We start from the raw sequence: 27109 nt of genomic DNA, 5'->3' as shown, positions 1-27109 counted from the left end.
CTCCATGTTCAACACCACCTTTGCAGTCATCACCTTCCCATACACCTTGCCAAGGATTCTCACCAGACTTATACCTCTATGGTTCAAACATTAGTTTTTGTTTACCTTGCCTCATACAACCACACATGGTCAACAGGTTTTCTGTTAAATATTTAAACTTGCATGAAAAGGTTATTTCCTTTGTTTTTACATCAGGACATTTGTGATACCACCTGTAATTCCCAAGTAATGTTCAAAAAGGGAAAAATCAATGAGAAATGCTGTCAGCATAACCACTCATATTTTACCATATTTCATTAAAAGAAACCTCTTTATCTGTAATAAAATATGGTTCAAACCACTTTTCATTCCAGGCCAGTACAAAAGATTTTTGTTTCCCAACAATTTCTCCTTTACTCATTTGGACGCAACTCTGGAAAGTTTGTCATAAAAGTGAAACATAAATAATATACAAGAAACTGTGGAAAAGTTTGGAGCAGAATGGTACTGTCAGCCAACTAATGTGGGCTTCATTTTGTTACTGAATGACCTCTGTATATATGCTATACAAACATCAGAAGTCATGGTAGACAATAATAACACTGAGGTAGTCTTACTTAGGAATACATGAAAAAAATGAGTTTGATTGATAAATTTTTATACCACATATAGCACTTTTACAAATAAGATGATTTTTAGTGTACAGAACTGGGTTGTTTATAATGGCCTAAGATACATGGTTACAGGTGGGATGAAAGCTTAATGACCATTTAATTTCACCTCTATCTGAATTACCAACAGTAAATTCTTATCTAATTTCACCTATATCTGAATTCTCAACAGTAAATTTTTATCTTTTTATTTACAATCATCAGACATGAAACTGAACAAGATTTACAAGCAAATGGTTGAATGATTTAGATGTTTGAGCATTTAATGAAGTAAAAATTATACTTTCAACAAAGGTATGAAGGCCACCTTTCATGTATAATTTTTTTCTATGTTCAGTGCACCATGGGTAAATGCAACGCAATTATAAAAACCTTAAACTAGATAAATAAAATTACTCGGAAAAACATGACTTCTTAAAGCAATGCCTAATACCTAAAATTACAAGAATGACTTTATACATAGTATCTGTGAAAGTATATGACTGAGAAACACAATGTCACAAAAAAGTAGAATGGAGTAGAGCTGGCAATTATAGTACTATTAGTGATTATTAACAAGTCTAAAATACATTTTACTAACTTGTGAGTAGCAGCCATGAAGCTGAATTCCTAAGTAGGGATTGCCTGTGTAATGGAGAACTGTATTTCAGTAAGTAGCTCTCCAGCATCATTTCTCATTGAACACCAAGCCCAAGTGGTTATCTTAACCTAAACCAAATGTGGGTAACACTAAATAGTTACCTTTGCATGAGGACTGATTAATAACCATAATAAATATTTTTCACCCAAGAAACCCTAAATATCAGCATTAGTGAACAGGACAAGTATAATGACTTGGATGATAAGTCATACAAACCATGAATCATGGCATTTATATATATTCCCAACTAAAAAGACCTGAAGGCAATCAGTTTTGTTATTAGTCATGGCAAGCTTGCTACACCACCTAGCACCCATTCGGTATGTGACAGACTTCTTTGTAAATAAAACATAGGTTTTGCTAAATCTGATCATTGTGGATATTCTATACATATATACATACATATATATATATATATATATATATATATATATATATATATATATATATATATATATATATATATATATATATATATATTATTTGTTTAGTATACATTTTAGCACAATTATAATAAGCACATTCTGCAGTATGTTTACTGTCAGAATTGATATATGTATAATAACTATTCTGGAGAGCAGAACACACTGCTATAACACAGTTAGGATAAAACTTTCACTGTCAGTTTAAATCTGTAAGTAGTCTTTTGGCTCATAATATAGAATACTAACCTTTGGAAAGACAGATCTCTGAGACTATATTGATACATTACATCTTGAGGATTATAACCAGTCTTTGATCAGCATTCTCCCTGGCATCTGCACATTACATAAATTATTCTTTAATTAACAAATTATGGAGACTACAATAACCAATTAAGGCAACTAGTTTCCTTTTTAGACTGGTGACAGGCCAAGATATATAATCATTTGCAATTTGGATCACTGCAAAAAGATGCCACAATTGGAGATGAAGAACTGAGAATTTCACCCCTCACCCCTATAATGTGGCATATGATGGAGGGAGGCCTTCCCACTCCTCAACCTTAGATGATTGAGTTTTAAGGTCCAGCACTACTATCACATATGGAGTTCCTCACAGTCCCAATCAACACTTGCACATCTTAGAGAATATGAACAAAAGAGATTTACAGCAGCAGATCTGAAAGACAAAAATGAAAAATAAAATTGTTTAAATAAATCAGGTAAAGAAAAAAAATGACATACATGACTAATACAGCATAAAATATTTACTAGTAATCAAAATTTTCAATCTTGCAGTAAAAACAGATGTGTAATTACTCCTTGTCCCACATCAAATACAAATGGAAAAAATCAGAATAGCATATTTCTAAAACCTAAGACAAAAAATCAACTCATATTGTTCATACCTGGGACTGAGCTAGTATTCTCTTGATTTTGCTTCTTGTTAAGGTTCTGCTCAAATGCTATAAATGGTGAAGGTGGATTACTATTAACTGCATCTTCATTACTGAGCTTAGTCTGGCCCAGATCTATGATCTGTTCAAAGTTTGATGCTGCAGGTGTGATGGTAGTGGTGAGGGAGGAGTTGAGAGGATCTAAAGAACCTAGTAGGGTGTCCGGCCTGTTCCAGGAACAAAAATCATATGTATAATACTTGAAAAAAATGGGGAAAAAATGTGGTGCAAATTCCAAGATAATTAAAGACTATATATATATATATATATATATATATATTTTTTTTTTTTTTTTTGCTTTGTCGCTGTCTCCCGCGTTTGCGAGGTAGCGCAAGGAAACAGACGAAAGAAATGGCCCAACCCACCCCCATACACATGTATATACATACGTCCACACACGCAAATATACATACCTACACACACACACACATATATATATATATATATATATATATATATATATATATATTAATACATATTTGCCATTTCCCGCATTAGCGAGGTAGCATTAAGAACAGAGGACTGAACCTTTTGTTAAAGTAAAAATTGGAGGGGAGGATTTCCAGCCCCTTGCTCCCTCTACTTTTAGTCAGCTTTTACAACAAGCAGAGAATACGTGGGAAGTATTCTTTCTCCCCTATTCCCAGGGATATATATATATATATATATATATATATATATATATATATATATATATATATATATATATATATATATACACGTAATTTAGAACTGCCAGGACTTGGTGAATTAGGGATAAGCCAGATGAAGGCAGAAGAAATGTCAGAAGATGGTGAAGGTTCAGACACAGAGTACCACTATACTCCATTGACTCATGCTGTTCAGGACTCATCATTGGCACTGGCTCAAGCTTTACAATATTCGGGTAATGTTGCCAGCATTGTAGTTACTGCCGGTATAAGCATATCTCAACAAGATATGTGTGTTACAGATAATGACCATTTGAGTAAACGAAAAACTCCTGAAGAGGGTAATAAGAGTCAGAATAGAAAATCTACTGAGTGTCAGAGAACTGAGTATGATGTTCAGAATCAGGTAGGACAAGTTCAGTTTCAGAAAAATGAAATTAAAAATACTGCAGAGGAATGCAAGGATGTAGTAACAGATGCATGTGAATCAAATGAATCAGGAAAAGGGAACACATATTTACCAAACAGAAACTGCAAGGAAAAATCTTATGCAGCCTCAAGTGTGAAATCTGAGAAAAAGCATGACACTGCAAAAGACAGTGAGGATTTTAAAGACTATCCAGCAGTTCCATTAAGTTATTTACATAATGTCAATAGAGAAAAGTACCTCGAACCTAACATGCTAGAGAGAAGGCGGGTGATCAGGAAAAATCGGACAAATCCCTCAGAACTGCAGGCAAACTAGATGTGAGTCAGAAATACATGGCAGTGAGACAAAGTGACAAAACCACGATGACAGCTGAAACAAGAAAGCTTGCAGAAGAAAGATGGAATAATAAGCTTGCATCATTGACTTTACAAACTGTGCAACGGCCAAACATTGACAAGGCTGGTGTGACTGGTTCATACAAGTTGGGACCTTCTGTTGCTGCAGTACCTGTTACAGGCACCAAGAAAAACACTCCTCTTTTGAAAAAAGATATTTATTTTGATCCATGATGAGAATCACTATTATTGGTACATACATCCTGATTGTGATAGCTTTAAAAGTTTTGAGAGGTTACTAAACATAAAATCCCTGGGGATAGGGGAGAAAGAATACTTCCCACGTATTCCCTGCGTGTCGTAGAAGGCGACTAAAAGGGGAGGGAGCGGGTGGCTGGAAATCCTCCCCTCTCGTTTTTTTTTTAATTTTCCAAAAGATGGAACAGAGAAGGGGGCCAGGTGAGGATTTTCCCTCTAAGGCCCAGTCCTCTGTTCTTAACGCTACCTCGCAAATGCGGGAAATGGCGAATCGTATGAAAAGAAAAAAAAAAAAAAAATATAAAATATAGGTTATTAGAAAATAAATACTAGGTGCAAAGCTTTGGTGTTAAAGCTTATCGTTCTCTTTACTTGTAATAACATGTCTCTAACATAGAAAAACAAAGTATCATAAATATTTTTTATTTCATTTACTCTACTTGATCACCATTTCCCATGTCAGCGAGGTAGCGCTAGGAAACAGACGAAGAACAACCCGTCCACTCATATATGCATTAACGTGCATACTCATATGAATACATACAAATAAACAGACATATACATATATACGCATGCACATAATCATACTTGCTTGCCTTCATCCATTCTCAGCACCAACCTGCCCCAGAGGAAACAGCATCACTCCCTGTGTCAATAAGGTAGCATCAGGAAAACACACAAAAGATAGGCCACATTCATTCACACTCAGTGTCCAGCTTTCATGTGTAATGCACCGAAACCACAGGTCCCTAGCCACACACATCCAGGCCCCACAGACTTTTCCATGGTTTACCACAGATGTTTCACATGTCCTGTGGTTCAGTCCATTGATAACATTTTGACCCTGATACACCACATAGTTACAATTCACTCTATTCCTTGCATGCCTCTAACCCTCCTGTATGGTCAGACTCTGATCACTCAAAATCTTTTCTACCCTATAATTTCACCTCCAATTTGGTCTCCCGCTTCTCCTTGTTCCCTCCACCTCTGACACATGTATTCTCTTTGTCAACCTTTCCACACTTGTTCTCTCTATATATCAAAATCATTTTAATACACCCTCTTCTCTTCTCTCAACCATACTCTTTTCATTTCCACACTTCTCTCTTACCCTTACATTACTTACTCAATCAAACCATATATTTATTCTATTTATCTACTTTGCTTTGTCGCTGTCTCCAGCATTAGCGAGGTAGCGCAAGGAAACAGACAAAAGAATGGCCCAACCCACCCAAATACACATGTATATACATATACATCCACACATGCAAATATACATACCTATACATCTCAACATATACATATATATACACAGACATATACATATATACACATGTACATAATTCATACTGTCTGCCTTTATTCATTCCCATCGCCACCCCACCACACATGAAATAACAAACCCCTCCCCCCTTCATAAGTGTGAGGTAGCACTAGGAAAAGACAACAAAGGCCATATTCATTCGCACTCAGTCTCTAGCTATCATGTAATAATGCACTGAAACCAAAGCTCCCTTTCACATCCAGGCCCCACAGAACTTTCCATGGTTTACCCCAGACACTCCACATGCCCTGGTTCAATCCACTGACAGCACGTCGAACCCTGTATACAAAATCGTTCCAATTCACTCTATACCTTGCACGCCTTTCACCCTCCGTGTATGTTCAGGCCCCGATTATTCAAAATCTTTTTCAATCCATCGTTCCACCTCCAATTTGGTCTCCCACTTCTCCTCACTCTCCCTCCACCTCTGACACATATATCCTCTTGGTCAATCTTTCCTCACTCATTCTCTCCATGTGACCAAACCATTTCAAAACACCCTCTTCTGCTCTCTCAAACACACTCGTTTTATTACCACATATCTCTCTTACCCTATTATTACTTACTCGATCAAACCACCTCACACCACATATTGTCCTCAAACATCTCATTTCCAGCACATCCACCCTCCTCCGCACAACTCTATCTATAGCCCATGCCTCGCAACCATATAACATTTTTGGAACAACTATTTCTTCAAACATACCCATTTTTGCTTTCCAAGATAATGTTCTCAACTTCCAAACATTCTTCAACGCTCCCAGAACTTTCACCCCCCTCCCCCACCCTATGATTCACTTCCGCTTCCATGGTTCCATCCGCTGCCAAATCCACTCCCAGATATCTAAAACACTTTACTTCCTCCAGTTTTTCTCCATTCAAACTTACCTCCCAATTGACTTCTCCCTCAACCCTACTGTACCTAATAACCTTGCTCTTATTCACATTTACTCTCAGCTTTCTTCTTTCACACACTTTACCAAACTCAGTCACCAGTTTCTGCAGTTTCTCACCCGAATCAGCCACCAACGCTGTATTATCAGCGAACAACAAGTGACTCACTTCCCAAGCTCTCTCATCCACAACAGACTGCATACTTGCTCGTCTTTCCAAAACTCTTGCATACACCTCCCTAACAACCCCATCCATAAACAAACAACCATAGAGATATCACACACCCCTGCCGCAAACCTACATTCACTGAGAACCAATCACTTTCCTCTCTTCCTACACGTACACATGCCTTACATCCTCGATAAAAACTTTTCACTGCTTCTAACAACTTGCCTCCCACATCAAATATTCTTAATACCTTCAACAGAGCATCTCTATCAACTCTATCATATGCCTTCTCCATATCCAAAAATGCTACAAACAAATCCATTTGCTTTTCTAAGTCTTTCTCACATGCATTCTTCAAAGCAAACGCCTGATCCACACATCCTCTACCACTTCTGAAACCAAACTGCTCTTACCCAATCTGATGCTCTGCACATGCCTTTACCCTCTCAATCAATACCCTCCCATATATATATATATATATATATATATATATATATATATATATATATATATATATATATATATATATTGAAGCTTATTGATACAGTGGTTAAATTGATGAGAACTGCTATTGACGTTTGTGTAAATAAATTATACATTTCCTTTTTTCCATAGCCAGAGGTTGAACCATTATGTGACATTCATTTTTTTCCATTCATTTCAAGCTAGAAGTTTCAGTTTTCTAAATTGTTTCTTACATTTTTCATATGTATATATATGTATGTGTGTGTGTGTGTATATGTGCGTATGTATGTGTATGTGTGTGTATGTGTATATGTATATATATATGTATATTATCCCTGGGGATAGGGGTGAAAGAATACTTCCCACGTATTCCTCGCGTGTCGTAGAAAGCGACTAGAGGGGACGGGAGCGGGGGGCCAGAAATCCTCCCCTCCTTGTATTAACTTTCTAAAATGGGAAACAGAAGAAGGAGTCACGCGGGGAGTGCTCATCCTCCTTGAAGGCTCAGAGTGGGGTGCCTAAATGTGTGTGGATGTAACCAAGATGTGAAAAAAGGAGAGATAGGTAGTATGTTTGAGGAAAGGAACCTGGATGTTTTGGCTCTGAGTGAAACGAAGCTCAAGGGTAAAGGGGAAGAGTGGTTTGGGAATGTCTGGGGAGTAAAGTCAGGGGTTAGTGAGAGGACAAGAGCAAGGGAAGGAGTAGCAATACTCCTGAAACAGGAGTTGTGGGAGTATGTGATAGAGTGTAAGAAAGTAAATTCTCGATTAATATGGGTAAAACTGAAAGTTGATGGAGAGAGGTGGGTGATTATTGGTGCATATGCACCTGGGCATGAGAAGAAAGATCAAGAGAGGCAAGTGTTTTTGGAGCAGCTGAATGAGTGTGTTAGTGGTTTTGATGCACGAGACCGGGTTATAGTGATGGGTGATTTGAATGCAAAGGTGAGTAATGTGGCAGTTGAGGGAATAATTGGTATACATGGGGTGTTCAGTGTTGTAAATGGAAATGGTGAAGAGCTTGTAGATTTATGTGCTGAAAATGGACTGATGATTGGGAATACCTGGTTTAAAAAGCGAGATATACATAAGTATACTTATGTAAGTAGGAGAGATGGCCAGAGAGCGTTATTGGATTACGTGTTAATTGACAGGCGTGCGAAAGAGAGACTTTTGGATGTTAATGTGCTGAGAGGTGCAACTGGAGGGATGTCTGATCATTATCTTGTGGAGGCTAAGGTGAAGATCTGTATGGGTTTTCAGAAAAGAAGAGTGAATGTTGGGGTGAAGAGGGTGGTGAGAGTAAGTGAGCTTGAGAGGAGACCTGTGTGAGGAAGTACCAGGAGAGACTGAGTACAGAATGGAAAAAGGTGAGAACAATGGAAGCAAGGGGAGTGGGGGAGGAATGGGATGTATTTAGGGAATCAGTGATGGATTGCGCAAAAGATGCTTGTGGCATGAGAAGAGTGGGAGGTGGGTTGATTAGAAAGGGTAGTGAGTGGTGGGATGAAGAAGTAAGAGTATTAGTGAAAGAGAAGAGAGAGGCATTTGGACGATTTTTGCAGGGAAAAAATGCAATTGAGTGGGAGATGTATAAAAGAAAGAGACAGGAGGTCAAGAGAAAGGTGCAAGAGGTGAAAAAAAGGGCAAATGAGAGTTGGGGTGAGAGAGTATCATTAAATTTTAGGGAGAATAAAAAGATGTTCTGGAAGGAGGTAAATAAAATGCGTAAGACAAGGGAGCAAATGGGAACTTCAGTGAAGGGCGCAAATGGGGAGGTGATAACAAGTAGTGGTGATGTGAGAAGGAGATGGAGTGAGTATTTTGAAGGTTTGTTGAATGTGTTTGATGATAGAGTGGCAGATATAGGGTGTTTTGGTCGAGGTGGTGTGCAAAGTGAGAGGGTTAGGGAAAATGATTTGGTAAACAGAGAAGAGGTAGTGAAAGCTTTGCGGAAGATGAAAGCCGGCAAGGCAGCAGGTTTGGATGGTATTGCAGTGGAATTTATTAAAAAAGGGGGTGACTGTATTATTGACTGGTTGGTAAGGTTATTTAATGTATGTATGACTCATGGAGAGGTGCCTGAGGATTGGCGGAATGCGTGCATAGTGCCATTGTACAAAGGCAAAGGGGATAAGAGTGAATGCTCAAATTACAGAGGTATAAGTTTGTTGAGTATTCCTGGTAAATTATATGGGAGGGTATTGATTGAGAGGGTGAAGGCATGTACAGAGCATCAGATTGGGGAAGAGCAGTGTGGTTTCAGAAGTGGTAGAGGATGTGTGGATCAGGTGTTTGCTTTGAAGAATGTATGTGAGAAATACTTAGAAAAGCAAATGGATTTGTATGTAGCATTTATGGATCTGGAGAAGGCATATGATAGAGTTGATAGAGATGCTCTGTGGAAGGTATTAAGAATATATGGTGTGGGAGGAAAGTTGTTAGAAGCAGTGAAAAGTTTTTATCAAGGATGTAAGGCATGTGTATGTGTAGGAAGAGAGGAAAGTGATTGGTTCTCAGTGAATGTAGGTTTGCGGCAGGGGTGTGTGATGTCTCCATGGTTGTTTAATTTGTTTATGGATGGGGTTGTTAGGGAGGTAAATGCAAGAGTTTTGGAAAGAGGGGCAAGTATGAAGTCTGTTGGGGATGAGAGAGCTTGGGAAGTGAGTCAGTTGTTGTTCGCTGATGATACAGCGCTGGTGGCTGATTCATGTGAGAAACTGCAGAAACTGGTGACTGAGTTTGGTAAAGTGTGTGAAAGAAGAAAGTTAAATGTGAATAAGAGCAAGGTTATTAGGTACAGTAGGGTTGAGGGTCAAGTCAATTGGGAGGTGAGTTTGAATGGAGAAAAACTGGAGGAAGTGAAGTGTTTTAGATATCTGGGAGTGGATCTGGCAGCGGATGGAACCATGGAAGCGGAAGTGGATCATAGGGTGGGGGAGGGGGCGAAAATTCTGGGGGCCTTGAAGAATGTGTGGAAGTCGAGAACATTATCTCGGAAAGCAAAAATGGGTATGTTTGAAGGAATAGTGGTTCCAACAATGTTGTATGGTTGCGAGGCGTGGGCTATGGATAGAGTTGTGCGCAGGAGGATGGATGTGCTGGAAATGAGATGTTTGAGGACAATGTGTGGTGTGAGGTGGATTGATCGAGTGAGTAACGTAAGGGTAAGAGAGATGTGTGGAAATAAAAAGAGCGTGGTTGAGAGAGCAGAAGAGGGTGTTTTGAAGTGGTTTGGGCACATGGAGAGAATGAGTGAGGAAAGATTGACCAAGAGGATATATGTGTCGGAGGTGGAGGGAATGAGGAGAAGAGGGAGACCAAATTGGAGGTGGAAAGATGGAGTGAAAAAGATTTTGTGTGATCGGGGCCTGAACATGCAGGAGGGTGAAAGGAGGGCAAGGAATAGAGTGAATTGGAGCGATGTGGTATACCGGGGTTGACGTGCTGTCAGTGGATTGAATCAAGGCATGTGAAGCGTCTGGGGTAAACCATGGAAAGCTGTGTAGGTATGTATATTTGCGTGTGTGGACGTATGTATATACATGTGTATGGGGGGGGTTGGGCCATTTCTTTCGTCTGTTTCCTTGCGCTACCTCGCAAACGCGGGAGACAGCGACAAAGTATAAAAAAAAAAAAATATATATATATATATATATATATATATATATATATATATATATATATATATATATATATATATATATATATATGGTTTCAGAAGTGGTAGAGGATGTGTGGATCAGGTGTTTGCTTTGAAGAATGTATGTGAGAAATACTTAGAAAAGCAAATGGATTTGTATGTAGCATTTATGGATCTGGAGAAGGCATATGATAGAGTTGATAGAGATGCTCTGTGGAAGGTATTAAGAATACATGGTGTGGGAGGCAAGTTGTTAGAAGCAGTGAAAAGTTTTTATCGAGGATGTAAGGCATGTGTACGTGTAGGAAGAGAGGAAAGTGATTGGTTCTCAATGAATGTAGGTTTGCGGCAGGGGTGTGTGATGTCTCCATGGTTGTTTAATTTGTTTATGGATGGGGTTGTTAGGGAGGTGAATGCAAGAGTTTTGGAAAGAGGGGCAAGTATGAAGTCTGTTGTGGATGAGAGAGCTTGGGAAGTGAGTCAGTTGTTGTTCGCTGATGATACAGCGCTGGTGGCTAATTCATGTGAGAAACTGCAGAAGCTGGTGACTGAGTTTGGTAAAGTGTGTGAAAGAAGAAAGTTAAGAGTAAATGTGAATAAGAGCAAGGTTATTAGGTACAGTAGGGTTGAGGGTCAAGTCAACTGGGAGGTAAGTTTGAATGGAGAAAAACTGGAGGAAGTAAAGTGTTTTAGATATCTGGGAGTGGATCTGGCAGCGGATGGAACCAAGGAAGCGGAAGTGAATCATAGGGTGGGGGAGGGGGCGAAAATCCTGGGAGCCTTGAAGAATGTGTGGAAGTCGAGAACATTATCTCGGAAAGCTAAAATGGGTATGTTTGAAGGAATAGTGGTTCCAACAATGTTGTATGGTTGCGAGGCGTGGGCTATGGATAGAGCTGTGCGCAGGAGGGTGGATGTGCTGGAAATGAGATGTTTGAGGACAATGTGTGGTGTGAGGTGGTTTGATCGAGTAAGTAATGTAAGGGTAAGAGAGATGTGTGGAAATAAAAAGAGCGTGGTTGAGAGAGCAGAAGAGGGTGTTTTGAAATCGTTTGGGCACATGGAGAGAATGAGTGAGGAAAGATTGACCAAGAGGATATATGTGTCGGAGGTGGAGGGAACGAGGAGAAGTGGGAGACCAAATTGGAGGTGGAAAGATGGAGTGAAAAAGATTTTGTGTGATTGGGGCCTGAACATGCAGGAGGGTGAAAGGAGGGCAAGGAATAGAGTGAATTGGATCGATGTGGTATACCGGGGTTGACGTGCTGTCAGTGGATTGAATCAGGGCATGTGAAGCGTCTGGGGTAAACCATGGAAAGTTGTGTTGGGCCTGGATGTGGAAAGGGAGCTGTGGTTTCGGGCATTATTGCATGACAGCTAGAGACTGAGTGTGAACGAATGGGGCCTTTGTTGTCTTTTCCTAGTGCTACCTCGCACACATGAGGGGGGAGGGGGATGGTATTCCATGTGTGGCGAGGTGGCGATGGGAGTGAATGGGGGCAGACAGTGTGAATTGTGAGCATGGGTATATATGTATGTGTCTGTGTGTGTATATATATGTGTACATTGAGATGTATAGGTATGTATATCTGCGTGTTGGACGTGTATATATATACATTGTGTAGGGGGGTGGGTTGGGCCATTTCTTTCGTCTGTTTCCTTGCGCTACCTCGCAAACGCGGAAGACAGCGACAAAGCAAAATAAATAAATACATATGAAAAATATAAGAAATAATTTAGAAAACTGAAACTTCTAGCTTGAAATGAAATGAAAAATGAATGTCAGATAATGGTTCAACCTCTGGCTATGGAAAAGGGAAATGTATACTTTATTTACACAAACGTCAATAGTAGTTTTCATCAATTTAACCACTGTATCATACTGCCTGGTTCACTTCTCTTATCATGAAACTGGAATATTGGCTTATGATGTTTCTCAATTGACTTCATTACACAAAGTACAACCATATCTTGGATACACGAGGGTAGGTAGTTGGTCATCCGCCATAATAAAGCCTTGACAGACCAAAAGTTTATCGGGACCTCAAATTTTCCAGTACATTCATGAAAAACGCCTTTTTGCTTTCCATCTCTATCTTTTTGAAAAATGCTCCCTTTGTTCACATTTCAATGAAAGAATAAGCTTCAATGTCTAAGCTACATTCTTTTCCAATTTCACTATTTTTGCAGGGAAAAAATGCAAATGAGTGGGAGATGTATAAAAGAAAGAGACAGGAGGTCAAGAGAAAGGTGCAAGAGGTGAAAAAGAGGGCAAATGAGAGTTGGGGTGAGAGAGTATCATTAGATTTTAGGGAGAAGAAAAAGATGTTCTGGAAGGAGGTAAATAAAGTGCGTAAGACTAGGGAGCAAATGGGAACTTCAGTGAAGGGGGTAAATGGGGAGGTGATAACAAGTAGTGGTGATGTGAGAAGGAGATGGAGTGAGTATTTTGAAGGTTTGTTGAATGTGTTTGACGATAGAGTGGCAGATATAGGATGTTTTGGTCGAGGTGGTGTGCAAAGTGAGAGGGTTAGGGAAAATGATTTGGTAAACAGAGAAGAGGTAGTAAAAGCTTTGCGGAAGATGAAAGCTGGCAAGGCAGCAGGTTTGGATGGTATTAGAGTGGAATTTATTAAAAAAGGGGGTGACTGTATTGTTGACTGGTTGGTAAGGTTATTTATTATATGTATGATTCATGGTGAGGTGCCTGAGGATTGGCAGAATGCGTGCATAGTGCCATTGTACAAAGGCAAAGGGGATAAGAGTGAATGCTCAAATTACAGAGGTATAAGTTTGTTGAGTATTCCTGGTAAATTATATGGGAGGGTATTGATTGAGAGGGTGAAGGCATGTACAGAGCATCAGATTGGGGAAGAGCAGTGTGGTTTCAGAAGTGGTAGAGGATGTGTGGATCAGGTGTTTGCTTTGAAGAATGTATGTGAGAAATACTTAGAAAAGTAAATGGATTTGTATGTAGCATTTATGGATCTGGAGAAGGCATATGATAAGAGTTGGTAGAGATGCTCTGTGGAAAGTATTAAGAATATATGGTGTGGGAGGCAAGTTGTTAGAAGCAGTGAAAAGTTTTTATCGAGGATGCAAGGCATGTGTACGTGTTGGAATAGAGGAAAGTGATTGGTTCTCAGTGAATGTAGGTTTGCGGCAGTAGTGTGTGATGTCTCCATGGTTGTTTAATTTGTTTATGGATGGGGTTGTTAGGGAGGTGAATGCAAGAGTTATAGAAAGAGGGGCAAGTATGAAGTCTGTTGGGGATGAGAGAGCTTGGGAAATAAGTCAGTTGTTGTTCGCTGATGATACAGCGCTGGTGGCTGATTCATGTGAGAAACTGCAGAAGCTGGTGACTGAGTTTGGTAAAGTGTGTGAAAGAAGAAAGTTAAGAGTAAATGTGAATAAGAGCAAGGTTATTAAGTATAGTAGGGTTGAGGGGCAAGTCAACTGGGAGGTAAGTTTGAATGGAGAAAAACTGGAGGAAGTGAAATGGTTTGATATCTGGGAGTGGATTTGGCAGCGGATGGAACCATAGAAGCAGAAATGAATCATAGGGTGGCGGAGGGGGCGAAAGTTCTGGGAGCGTTGAAGAATGTGTGGAAGTCGAGAATGTTATCTCGGAAAGCAAAAATGGGTATGCTTGAAGGAATAGTGGTTCCAACAATGATATATGGTTGCGAGGCATGGGCTATAGGTAGAGTTGTGGGGAGGAGGGTGGATGTGCTGGAAATGAGATGTTTGAGGACAATATGTGGTGTGAGGTGGTTTGATCGAGTAAGTAATGTAAGGGTAAGAGAGATGTGTGGAAATAAAAAGAGCGTGGTTGAGAGAGCAGAAGAGGGTGTTTTAAAATCGTGTGGGCACATGGAGAGAATGAGTGAGGAAAGACTGACCAAGAGGATATATGTGTCGGAAGTGGGGGGAACAAGGAGAAGTGGGAGACCAAATTGGAGGTGGAACGATGGAGTGAAAAAGATTTTGAGTGATCGGGGCCTGAACATGCAGGAGGGTGAAAGGCGGGCAAGGAATAGAGTGAATTGGATCGATGTAGTATACCGGGGTAGACGTGCTGTCAATGGATTGAATCAGGGCATGTGAAGCGTCTGTGGTAAACCATGGAAAGTTCTGTGGTATACCGGGATAGACGTGCTGTCAGTGGATTGAATCAGGGCATGTGAAGCGTTTGGGGTAAACCATGGAAAGTTCTGTGGGGCCTGGATGTGGAAAGGGATCTGTGGTTTCGGGCATTATTACATGACAGCTAGAGACTGAGTGTGAACGAATGGGGCCTTTGTTGTCTTTTCCTAGTGCTACCTCGCACACATGAGGGGGGAGGGGGATGGTATTCCATGTGTGGCGAGGTGGCGATGGGAATGAATAAAGGCAGTGTGGATTGTGTGCATGTGTATATATGTATGTGTCTGTGTGTATATATGTATGTGTCTGTGTGTGTATATATATGTGTACATTGAGATGTATGGGTATGTATATTTGTGTGTGTGGACGTGTATGTATATACATGTGTATAAGGGTGGGTTAGGCCATTTCTTTCATCTGTTTCCTTGCACTACCTCACAAACGCGGGAGACAACGACAAAGTATTTATATTTATTTATTATATTTTATTTTGCTTTGTCGCTGTCTCCCGCGTTAGCGAGATAGTGCAAGGAAACAGACGAAAGAATGGCCCAACCCACCCACATACACATGTATATACATACACGTCCACACACGCAAACATACATACCTATACATCTCAACGTACACATATATATACACACACAGACATATACAAATATACGCATGTACATAATTCATACTGTCTGCCTTTATTTGTTCCCATCGCCACCTCGCCACACATGGAATAACAACCCCCTCCCCCCTCGTGTGCGAGGTAGCGCTAGGAAAAGACACCAAAGGACCCATTCGTTCACACTCAGTCTCAAGCTGTCATGTAATAATGCACCGAAACCACAGCTCCCTTTCCACATCCAGGCCCCACACAACTTTCCATGGTTTACCCCAGACGCTTCACATGCCCTGGTTCAATCCATTGACAGCACGTCGACCCCGGTATACCACATCGTTCCAATTCACTCTATTCCTTGCACGCCTTTCACCCTCCTGCATGTTCAGGCCCCGATCACTCAAAATCTTTTTCACTCCATCCTTCCACCTCCAATTTGGTCTCCCACTTCCCCTCATTCCCTCCACCTCTGACATATATATCCTCTTGGTCAATCTTTCCTCACTCATTCTCTCCATGTGACAAAACCATTTCAAAACACCCTCTTCTGCTCTCTCAACCACACTCTTTTTATTTCCACACATCTCTCTTACCCTTACATTACTTACTCGATCAAACCACCTCACACCACATATTGTCCTCAAACATCTCATTTCCAGCACATCCACCCTCCTGCGCACAACTCTATCCATAGCCCACGCCTTGCAACCATACAACATTGTTGGAACCACTATTCCTTCAAACATACCCATTTTTGCTTTACGAGATAATGTTCTCGACTTCCAAACATTCTTCAAGGCTCCCAGAATTTTCGCCCCCTCCCCCACCCTATGATTCACTTCCGCTTCCATGGTTCCATCCGCTGCCAGATCCACTCCCAGATATCTAAAACACTTTACTTCCTCCAGTTTTCCTCCATTCAAACTTACCTCCTAATTGACTTGACCCTCAACCCTACTGTACCTAATAACCTTGCTCTTATTCACATTTACTCTTAACTTTCTTCTTTCACACACTTTACCAAACTCAGTCACCAGCTTCTGCAGTTTCTTACATGAATCAGCCACCAGCGCTGTATCATCAGCGAACAACAACTGACTCACTTCCCAAACTCTCTCATCCACAACAGACTGCATACTTGCCCCCTCTTTCCAAAACTCTTGCATTCACCTCCCTAACAACCCCATCCATATACAAATTAAACAACCATGGAGACATCACACACCCCTGCCACAAACCTACATTCACTGAGAACCAATCACTTTCCTCTCTTCCTACACGTACACATGCCTTACATCCTCGATAAAAACTTTTCACTGCTTCTAACAACTTGCCTCCCACACCATATATTCTTAATACCTTCCACAGAGCATCTCAATCAACTCTATCATATGCCTTCTCCAGATCCATAAATGCTACATACAAATCCATTTGTTTTTCTAAGTATTTCTCACATACATTCTTCAAAGCAAACACCTGATCCACACATCCTCTACCACTTCTGAAACCACACTGCTCTTCCCCAATCTGATGCTCTATACATGCCTTCACCCTCTCAATCAATATCCTCCCATATAATTTACCAGGAATACTCAACAAACTTATACCTCTGTAATTTGAGCACTCACTCTTATCCCCTTTGCCTTTGTACAATGGCACTATGCAAGCATTCCGCCAATCCTCAGGCACCTCACCATGAATCATATATACATTAAATAACCTTACCAACAGTCAACAATACAGTCACCCCCTTTTTTAATAAATTCCACTGCAATACCATCCAAACCTGCTGCCTTGCCGGCTTTCATCTTCCGTAAAGCTTTTACTACTTCTTCTCTATCTACCAAATCATTTTCCCTAACCCTTTCACTTTGCACACCACCTCGACCAAAACACCCTATATCTGCCACTCTATCATCAAACACATTCAACAAACCTTCAAAATACTCACTCCATCTCCTTCTCACATCACCACCACTTGTTATCACCTCCCCATTAGCCCCCTTCACTGAAGTTCCCATTTGCTCCCTTGTCTTATGCACTTTATTTACCTCCTTCCAAAACATCTTCTTATTCTCCCTGAAATTTAATGATACTCTCTCACCCCAACTCTCATTTGCCCTCTTTTTCACCTCTTGCACCTTTCTCTGCCTCTTTCTTTTATACCTCTCCCACTCATTTGCATTATTTCCCTGCAAAAATCGTCCAAATGCCTCTCTCTTCTCTTTCACTAATAATCTTACTTCTTCATCCCACCACTCACTACCTTTTCTAATCAACCCACCTCCCACGCTTCTCATGCCACAAGCATCTTTTGCGCAATCCATCACTGCTTCCCTTAATACATCCCATTCCTCCCCCACTCCCCTTACCTCCTTTGTTCTCACCTTTTTCCATTCTGTACTCAGTCTCTCCTGGTACTTCCTCACACAAGTCTCCTTCCCAAGCTCACTTACTCTCACCACTCTCTTCACCCCAACATTCTCTCTTCTTTTCTGAAAACCTCTACAAACCTTCACCTTCGCCTCCACAAGATAATGATCAGACATCCCTCCAGTTGCACCTCTCAGCACATTAACATCCAGAAGTCTCTCTTTCGTGCGTCTATCAACACGTAATCCAATAACGCTCTCTGGCCATCTCTCCTACTTACATACGTATACTTATGTATATCTCGCTTTTTAAACCAGGTATTCCCAATCACCAGTCCTTTTTCAGCACATAAATCTACAAGCTCTTCACCATTTCCATTTACAACACTGAACACTCCATGTATACCAATTATTCCCTCAACTGCCACATTACTCACCTTTGCATTCAAATCACCCATCACTATAACCCAGACTTGTGCATCAAAACCACTAACACACTCATTCAGCTGCTCCCAAAACACTTGCCTCTCATGATCTTTCTTCTCATGCCCAGGTGCATATGCACCAATAATCACCCATCTCTCTCCATCAACTTTCAGTTTTACCCATATCAATCTAGAATTTACTTTCTTACACTCTATCACATACTCCCACAACTCCTGATTCAGGAGTAGTGCTACTCCTTCCCTTGCTCTTGTCATCTCACTAACCCCTGACTTTACTCCCAAGACATTTCCAAACCACTCTTCCCTTTCTTCGAGAAAGTAAAATAAATAAATATATATATAAAGTTTTTATCGAGGATGTAAGGCATGTGTACGTGTAGGAAGAGAGGAAAGTGATTGGTTCTCAGTGAATGTAGATTTGCGGCAGGGGTGTGTGATGTCTCCATGGTTGTTTAATTTGTTTATGGATGGGGTTGTTAGGGAGGTAAATGCAAGAGTTTTGGAAAGAGGGGCAAGTATGAAGTCTGTTGGGGATGAGAGAGCTTGGGAAGTGAGTCAGTTGTTGTTCGCTGATGATACAGCGCTGGTGGCTGATTCATGTCAGAAACTGCAGAAGCTGGTGACTGAGTTTGGTAAAGTGTGTGGAAGAAGAAAGTTAAGAGTAAATGTGAATAAGAGCAAGGTTATTAGGTACAGTAGGGTTGAGGGTCAAGTCAACTGGGAGGTGAGTTTGAATGGAGAAAAACTGGAGGAAGTGAAGTGTTTTAGATATCTGGGAGTGGATCTGGCAGCGGATGGAACCATGGAAGCGGAAGGGTGGGGGAGGGGGCGAAAATTCTGGGGGCCTTGAAGAATGTGTGGAAGTCGAGAACATTATCTCGGAAAGCAAAAATGGGTATGTTTGAAGGAATAGTGGTTCCAACAATGTTGTATGGTTGCGAGGCGTGGGCTACAGATAGAGTTGTGCGCAGGGGGATGGATGTGCTGGAAATGAGATGTTTGAGGACAATGTGTGGTGTGAGGTGGTTTGATCGAGTGAGTAACGTAAGTGTAAGAGAGATGTGTGGAAATAAAAAGAGCGTGGTTGAGAGAGCAGAAGAGGGTGTTTTGAAGTGGTTTGGGCACATGGAGAGAATGAGTGAGGAAAGATTGACCAAGAGGATATATGTGTCGGAGGTGGAGGGAACGAGGAGAAGAGGGAGACCAAATTGGAGGTGGAAAGATGGAGTGAAAAAGATTTTGTGTGATCGGGGCCTGAACATGCAGGAGGGTGAAAGGAGGGCAAGGAATAGAGTGAATTGGAGCGATGTGGTATACTGGGGTTGACGTGCTGTCAGTGGATTGAATCAAGGCATGTGAAGCGTCTGGGGTAAACCATGGAAAGCTGTGTAGGTATGTATATTTGAGTGTGTGGACGTATGTATATACATGTGTATGGGGGGGGTTGGGCCATTTCTTTCGTCTGTTTCCTTGCGCTACCTCGCAAACGCGGGAGACAGCAACAAAGTATAATAAATAAATATATAAAAATATATATATATATATATATATATATATATATATATATATCCCTGGGGATAGGGGAGAAAGAATACTTCCCACGTATTCCCTGCGTGTCGTAGAAGGCGACTAAAAGGGAAGGGAGCGGGGGGCTGGAAATCCTCCCCTCTCGTTTTTTTTTTTTTTTTTTTTTTTTTTTCCCCAAAAGAAGGAACAGAGAAGAGGTCCAGGTGAGGATATTCCCTCAAAGGCCCAGTCCTCTGTTCTTAACGCTACCTCGCTATCGCGGGAAATAGCGAATAGTATGAAAAAAAAAAAAAAAAAAAAAAAAAAAAATTTTTTTTTTTTTTTTTTTTTTTTTTTTTTAATACTTTGTCGCTATATATATATATAGCTATATTCATTTATTCACCCCTGGGGATAGGGAAGAAAGAATACTTCCCACGTATTTCCTGCGTGTTGTAGAAGGCAACTAAAAGGGAAGGGAGTGGGGGCTGGAAATCCTCCTTTTTCTTTTTTTTTTTTTAATTTTCGAAAAGAAGGAACAGAGAAGGGGGCCAGGTGAGGATATTTCCTCAGAGGCCCAGTCCTGTGTTCTTAACGTCACCTCACTAATGCAGGAAATGGCGAATAGTATGAAAGAAAGAAAAGATTTATTTATTTATCATACTTTGTCACTGTCTCCCGCGTTAGCGAGGTAGCACAAGAAAACAGGCAAAAGAATGGCCTAACCCACCCACATACACATATATATATACATACATGTCCACACACGTACATATACATACCTATACATTTCAATGTATACATATCTATACACACACAGACATATACATATGTACATAATTCGTAGTCTGCCCTTTTTCATTCCCGTCGCCACCCCGCCATACATGAAATGACACCCCCTCCCCCAGCATGTGTGCGAGATAGCACTAGGAAAAGAAAACAAAGGTCACATTCGTTCATACTCAGTCTCTAGCTGTCATGTACAATGCACCGAAAGAAAAGCTCCCTTTCCACATCTAAGCCCCACAAAACTTTCCATGGTTTACCCCAGACACTTCGTATACCCTGGTTCAATCCATTGACAGTACGTTGACCCCAGAATACCACATCGTTCCAATTCACTCTATCCCTTGCATGCCTTTCACCCTCCTGCATGTTCAGGCCCCGATCACTCAAAATCTTTTTCACTCCATCTTTCCACCTCCAATTTGGTCTCCCACTCCACCTTCCCTCCACCTATGACACATATATCCTCTTTGTCAATCTTTCCTAACTCATTCTCTCCATGTGACCAAACGATTTCAAAACACCCTCTTCTGCTCCCTCAACTACACTCTTTTTATTACCACACATCTCTCTTACCCTTTCATTACTTACTCAATCAAACAACCTCACACCACATAATGTCCTCAAACATCTCATTTCCAGCACATCCATCCTCCTCTGCACAACTCGATCTATAGCCCACACCATGCAACTATATAACATAACACACTATGATTCACTTCCGCTTCCATCCACTGCCAAATCCACATCCCGGATATCTAAAACACTTCACTTCCTCCAGTTTTACTCCATTCAAACTTACTTCCCAATTGACTTGTCCCTCAACCCTACTGTACCTAACAACCTTGCTCTTATTCACATTTACTCTCAGCTTTCTTCTTTCACACACTTTACCAAATTCAGTCACCAGCTTCAGCAGTTTCTCACCCGAATCAGCCACCAGCGCTGTATCATCAGCAAACAACTGACTCACTTTCCAAGCTCTCTCATCCATGACAGACTACATACTGCCCCTCTTTCCAAAACTCTTGCATTCACCTCCCTAACAACCCCATCCATAAACAAATTAAACAACCATGGTGACATAACGCACCCGACACAAACCAACATTCACCGAGAACCAATCACTTTCCTCTCTTCCTACATGTACACATGCCTTACATCCTCGATAAAAACTTTTCACTGCTTCTAACAACTTGCCTCCCACACCATATATTCTTAATACCTAACATAGAGCATCTCTATCAGCTCTTATCATATGCCTTCTACAGATCCAAAAATGCTATATACAAATCCATTTGCTTTCCTAAATATTTCTCACATACATTCCTCAAAGCAAACACCTGATCCACACATCTCTACCACTTCTGAAACCACAATGCTCTTCCCCAATCTGACGCTCTGTACATGCCTTCACCCTCTCAATCAATAGCCTCCCATATAATTTACCAGAAATACTCAACAAACTTATACCTCTGTAAATTGAGCACTCACTTTTATCCCCTTTGCCTTTGTACAATGGCACTATGCAAGCATTCCACCAGTCTTCAGGCACCTCACCATGAGTTATACATACATTAAATAATCTTATCAACCAGTCAACAATACAGTCACCCCTTTTTTAATAAATTCCACGGCAATACCATTCAAACCCGCCGCATTGCCGGCTTTCATCTTCGCAAAACTTTTAATACCTCTTCTCAGTTTACCAAATCATTCTCCCTGACACTCTCACTTTGCACACCACCTCGACCAAAACACCCTATATCTGCCACTCTATCATCAAACAATCAAAATACTCACTCCATCTCCTTCTCACGTCACCACTACTTGTTATCATCCCATTATCCCCCTCCACTGATGTCCCCATTTGTTCCCTTGTCTTATGCATTTTATTTACCTCCTTCCAAAATATTTTTATTCTCCCTAAAATGTAATGATACTCTCTCACCCCAACTCTCATTTGCCCTCTTTTTCACCTCTTGCACCTTTCTCTTGACCTCCTGCCTCTTTCGTTTATACATCTCCCAGTCATTTGCATTATTTCCCTGCAAAAATTGTCCAAATGCCTCTCTCTTCTCTTTCACTAATAATCTTACTTCTTCATCCCACTCACTACCCTTTCCAATCTGCCCACCTCCCACACTTCTCATGCCATAAGCATCTTTTGCGCAAGCTATCACTGCTTCCCTAAATACATCCCATTCCTCCCCCACTCCCCTTACCTCCTTTGTTCTCACCTTTTTCCATTCTGTACGCAGTCTCTCCTGGTACTTCCTCACACAAGTCTCCTTCCCAAGCTCACTTACTCTCACCACTCTCTTCACCCCAACATTCTCCCTTCTTTTCTGAAAACCTCTATAAATCTTCACCCTCACCTCCACAAGATAATGATCAGACATCCGTCCAGTTGCACCTCTCAGCACATTAACATCCAAAAGTCTCTCTTTCGCGCGCCTATCAAATAACACGGAACCCAGTAATCCTCTCTGGCCATCTCTCTTACTTACATACGTACACTTATATATATCTCTCTTTTTAAACCAGGTATTCCCAATCACCAGTCCTTTTTCAGCACATAAATCTACAAGCTCTTCACCATTTCCATTTACATACATATATGATACAGCGCTGGTGGCTGATTCATGTGAGAAACTGCAGAAGCCGGTGACTGAGTTTGGTAAAGTGTGTGAAAGAAGAAAGTTAAGAGTAAATGTGAATAAGAGCAAGGTTATTAGGTACAGTAGGGTTAAGGGTCAAGTCAATTGGGAGGTAAGTTTGAATGGAGAAAAACTGGAGGAAGTAAAGTGTTTTAGATATTTGGGAGTGGATCTGGCAGCAGATGGAACCATGGAAGCGGAAGTGAATCATAGGGTAGGGGAGGGGGCGAAAATTCTGGGAGCCTTGAAGAAAGTTTGGAAGTTGAGAACATTATCTCGGAAAGGAAAAATGGGTATGTTTGAAGGAATAGTTGTTCCAACAATGTTGTATGGTTAGGTTAGGTAAGTATGTTTGAAGGAATAGTTGTTCCAACAATGTTGTATGGTTGTGAGGCGTGGGCTATGGATAGAGTTGTGCGCAGGAGGGTGGATGTGCTGGAAATGAGATGTTTGAGGACAATATATGGTGTGAGGTGGTTTGATCGAGTAAGTAATGTAAGGGTAAGAGAAGGGTGTGGAAATAAAAAGAGTGTGGTTGAGAGAGCAGAAGAGGGTGTTTTGAAATGGTTTTGTCACATGGAGAGAATGAGTGAGGAAAGATTGACCAAGAGGATATATGTGTCAGAGGTGGAGGGAACGAGGAGAAGTGGGAGACCAAATTGGAGGTGGAAAGATTGAGTGAAAAAGATTTTGAGTGATCGGTGCCTGAACATGCAGGAGGGTGAAAGGAGTGCAAGGAATAGAGTGAATTGGAACGATGTGGTATACCGGGGTCAACGTGCTGTCAATGGATTGAACCAGGGCATGTGAAGCGTCTAGGGTAAACCATGGAAAGTGCTGTGGGGCCTGGATGTGGAAAGGGAGCTGTGGTTTCGGTGCATTATTACATGACAGCTAGAGACTGAGTGTGGACGAATAGGGCCTTTGTTGAATTTTCGTAGTGCTACCTCGCACACATGAGGGGGGAGGGGGTTGTTATTCCATGTATGGCGAGGTGGCGATGGGAATAAATAAAGGCAGACAGTATGAATTATGTACATGTGTATATATGTATATGTCTGTGTGTGTATATATATGTGTACATTGAGATGTATAGGTATGTATATTTGCGTGTGTGGACGTGTATGTATATACATGTGTATGTGGGTGGGTTGGGCCATTCCTTTCGTCTGTTTCCTAGCAATACCTCGCTAATGCGGGAGACAGCGACAAAGCAAAATATAAAATAAATAAATATATACATATGGGAATTAATAAAGGCAGACAGTATGAATTATGTACATGTGTATATATGTATATGTCTGTGTGTGTTTATACATACGTTGAGATGTAGAGGTATGTATATTTTCGTGTGCGGACTATGTATATACATGTGTATGTGGGTGGGTTGGGTCATTCTTTCGTCTGTTTACTTGCGCTACCTCGCTAACGTGGGAGACAGTGACAAAGCAAAATAAATAAATAGATAAAAAAAAAATATATATATAAATATATATAAATATATATATAAATATATATAAATATATATAAAAGGAGAGATAGGTAGTATGTTTGAGGAAAGGAACCTGGATGTTTTGGCTCTGAGTGAAACGAAGCTCAAGGGTAAAGGGGAAGAGTGGTTTGGGAATGTCTAGGGAGTAAAGTCAGGGGTTAGTGAGAGGACAAGAGCAAGGGAAGGAGTAGCAATACTCCTGAAACAGGAGTTGTGGGAGTATGTGATAGAATGTAAGAAAGTAAATTCTCGATTAATATGGGTAAAACTGAAAGTTGATGGAGAGAGGTGGGTGATTATTGGTGCATATGCACCTGGGCATGAGAAGAAAGATCATGAGAGGCAAGTGTTTTGGGAGCAGCTGAATGAGTGTGTTAGTGGTTTTGATGCACGAGACCGGGTTATAGTGATGGGTGATTTGAATGCAAAGGTGAGTAATGTGGCAGTTGAGGGAATAATTGGTATACATGGGGTGTACAGTGTTGTAAATGGAAATGGTGAAGAGCTTGTAGATTTATGTGCTGAAAAAGGACTGATGATTGGAAATACCTGGTTTAAAAAGCGAGATATACATAAGTAGACTTATGTAAGTAGGAGAGATGGCCAGAGAGCGTTATTGGATTACGTGTTAATTGACAGGCGTGCGAAAGAGAGACTTTTGGATGTTAATGTGCTGAGAGGTGCAACTGGAGGGATGTCTGATCATTATCTTGTGGAGGCAAAGGTGAAGATTTGTATGGGTTTTCAGAAAAGAAGAGTGAATGTTGGGGTGAAGAGGGTGGTGAGAGTAAGTGAGCTTGGGAAGGAGACCTGTGTGAGGAAGTACCAGGAGAGACTGAGTACAGAATGGAAAAAGGTGAGAACAATGGAAGTAAGGGGAGTGGGGGAGGAATGGGATGTATTTAGGGAATCAGTGATGGATTGCGCAAAAGATGCTTGTGGCATGAGAAGAGTGGGAGGTGGGTTGATTAGAAAGGGTAGTGAGTGGTGGGATGAAGAAGTAAGAGTATTAGTGAAAGAGAAGAGAGAGGCATTTGGACGATTTTTGCAGGGAAAAAATGCAATTGAGTGGGAGATGTATAAAAGAAAGAGACAGGAGGTCAAGAGAAAGGTGCAAGAGGTGAAAAAAAGGGCAAATGAGAGTTGGGGTGAGAGAGTATCATTAAATTTTAGGGAGAATAAAAAGATGTTCTGGAAGGAGGTAAATAAAGTGCGTAAGACAAGGGAGCAAATGGGAACTTCAGTGAAGGGCGCAAATGGGGAGGTGATAACAAGTAGTGGTGATGTGAGAAGGAGATGGAGTGAGTATTTTGAAGGTTTGTTGAATGTGTTTGATGATAGAGTGGCAGATATAGGATGTTTTGGTCGAGGTGGTGTGCAAAGTGAGAGGGTTGGGGAAAATGATTTGGTAAACAGAGAAGAGGTAGTGAAAGCTTTGCGGAAGATGAAAGCCGGCAAGGCAGCAGGTTTGGATGGTATTGCAGTGGAATTTATTAAAAAAGGGGGTGACTGTATTGTTCACTGGTTGGTAAGGTTATTTAATGTATGTATGACTCATGGTGAGGTGCCTGAGGATTGGCGGAATGCGTGCATAGTGCCATTGTACAAAGGCAAAGGGGATAAGAGTGAGTGCTCAAATTACAGAGGTATAAGTTTGTTGAGTATTCCTGGTAAAGTATATGGGAAGGTATTGATTGAGAGGGTGAAGGCATGTACAGAGCATCAGATTGGGGAAGAGCAGTGTGGTTTCAGAAGTGGTAGAGGATGTGTGGATCAGGTGTTTGCTTTGAAGAATGTATGTGAGAAATACTTAGAAAAGCAAATGGATTTGTATGTAGCATTTATGGATCTGGAGAAGGCATATGATAGAGTTGATAGAGATGCTCTGTGGAAGGTATTAAGAATATATGGTGTGGGAGGAAAGTTGTTAGAAGCAGTGAAAAGTTTTTATCGAGGATGTAAGGCATGTGTACGTGTATGAAGAGAGGAAAGTGATTGGTTCTCAGTGAATGTAGGTTTGCGGCAGGGGTGGGTGATGTCTCCATGGTTGTTTAATTTGTTTATGGATGGGGTTGTTAGGGAGGTAAATGCAAGAGTTTTGGAAAGAGGGGCAAGTATGAAGTCTGTTGGGGATGAGAGAGCTTGGGAAGTGAGTCAGTTGTTGTTCGCTGATGATACAGCGCTGGTGGCTGATTCATGTCAGAAACTGCAGAAGCTGGTGACTGAGTTTGGTAAAGTGTGTGGAAGAAGAAAG

General features: G+C 41.0%; 1 protein-coding gene across 1 annotated transcript in view; it reads right to left on the bottom strand.

The window, feature by feature from the left end:
- Nucleotides 1-620: 620 nt before the first annotated feature.
- Nucleotides 621-27109, bottom strand: part of LOC139757917 (uncharacterized) — a 401228-nt gene continuing 374739 nt past the window's right edge. Inside the window, exons 16-17 of the mRNA XM_071678863.1 lie at nt 2621-2835; nt 621-2391 (exon numbers count right to left, since the gene is read on the bottom strand). Coding sequence (XP_071534964.1) covers nt 2378-2391; nt 2621-2835 — 229 coding nt within the window. The 3' untranslated portion in view covers nt 621-2377. The remainder of the gene's footprint in view (nt 2392-2620; nt 2836-27109) is intronic.

This window comes from Panulirus ornatus, chromosome 28 (genome assembly GCF_036320965.1).
Source record: "Panulirus ornatus isolate Po-2019 chromosome 28, ASM3632096v1, whole genome shotgun sequence".
Classification (NCBI taxonomy): Eukaryota; Metazoa; Arthropoda; class Malacostraca; order Decapoda; family Palinuridae; genus Panulirus; species Panulirus ornatus.
Note: the sequence above shows the minus strand (reverse complement) of the source record. Positions and strands in the feature narration are given on the sequence as shown.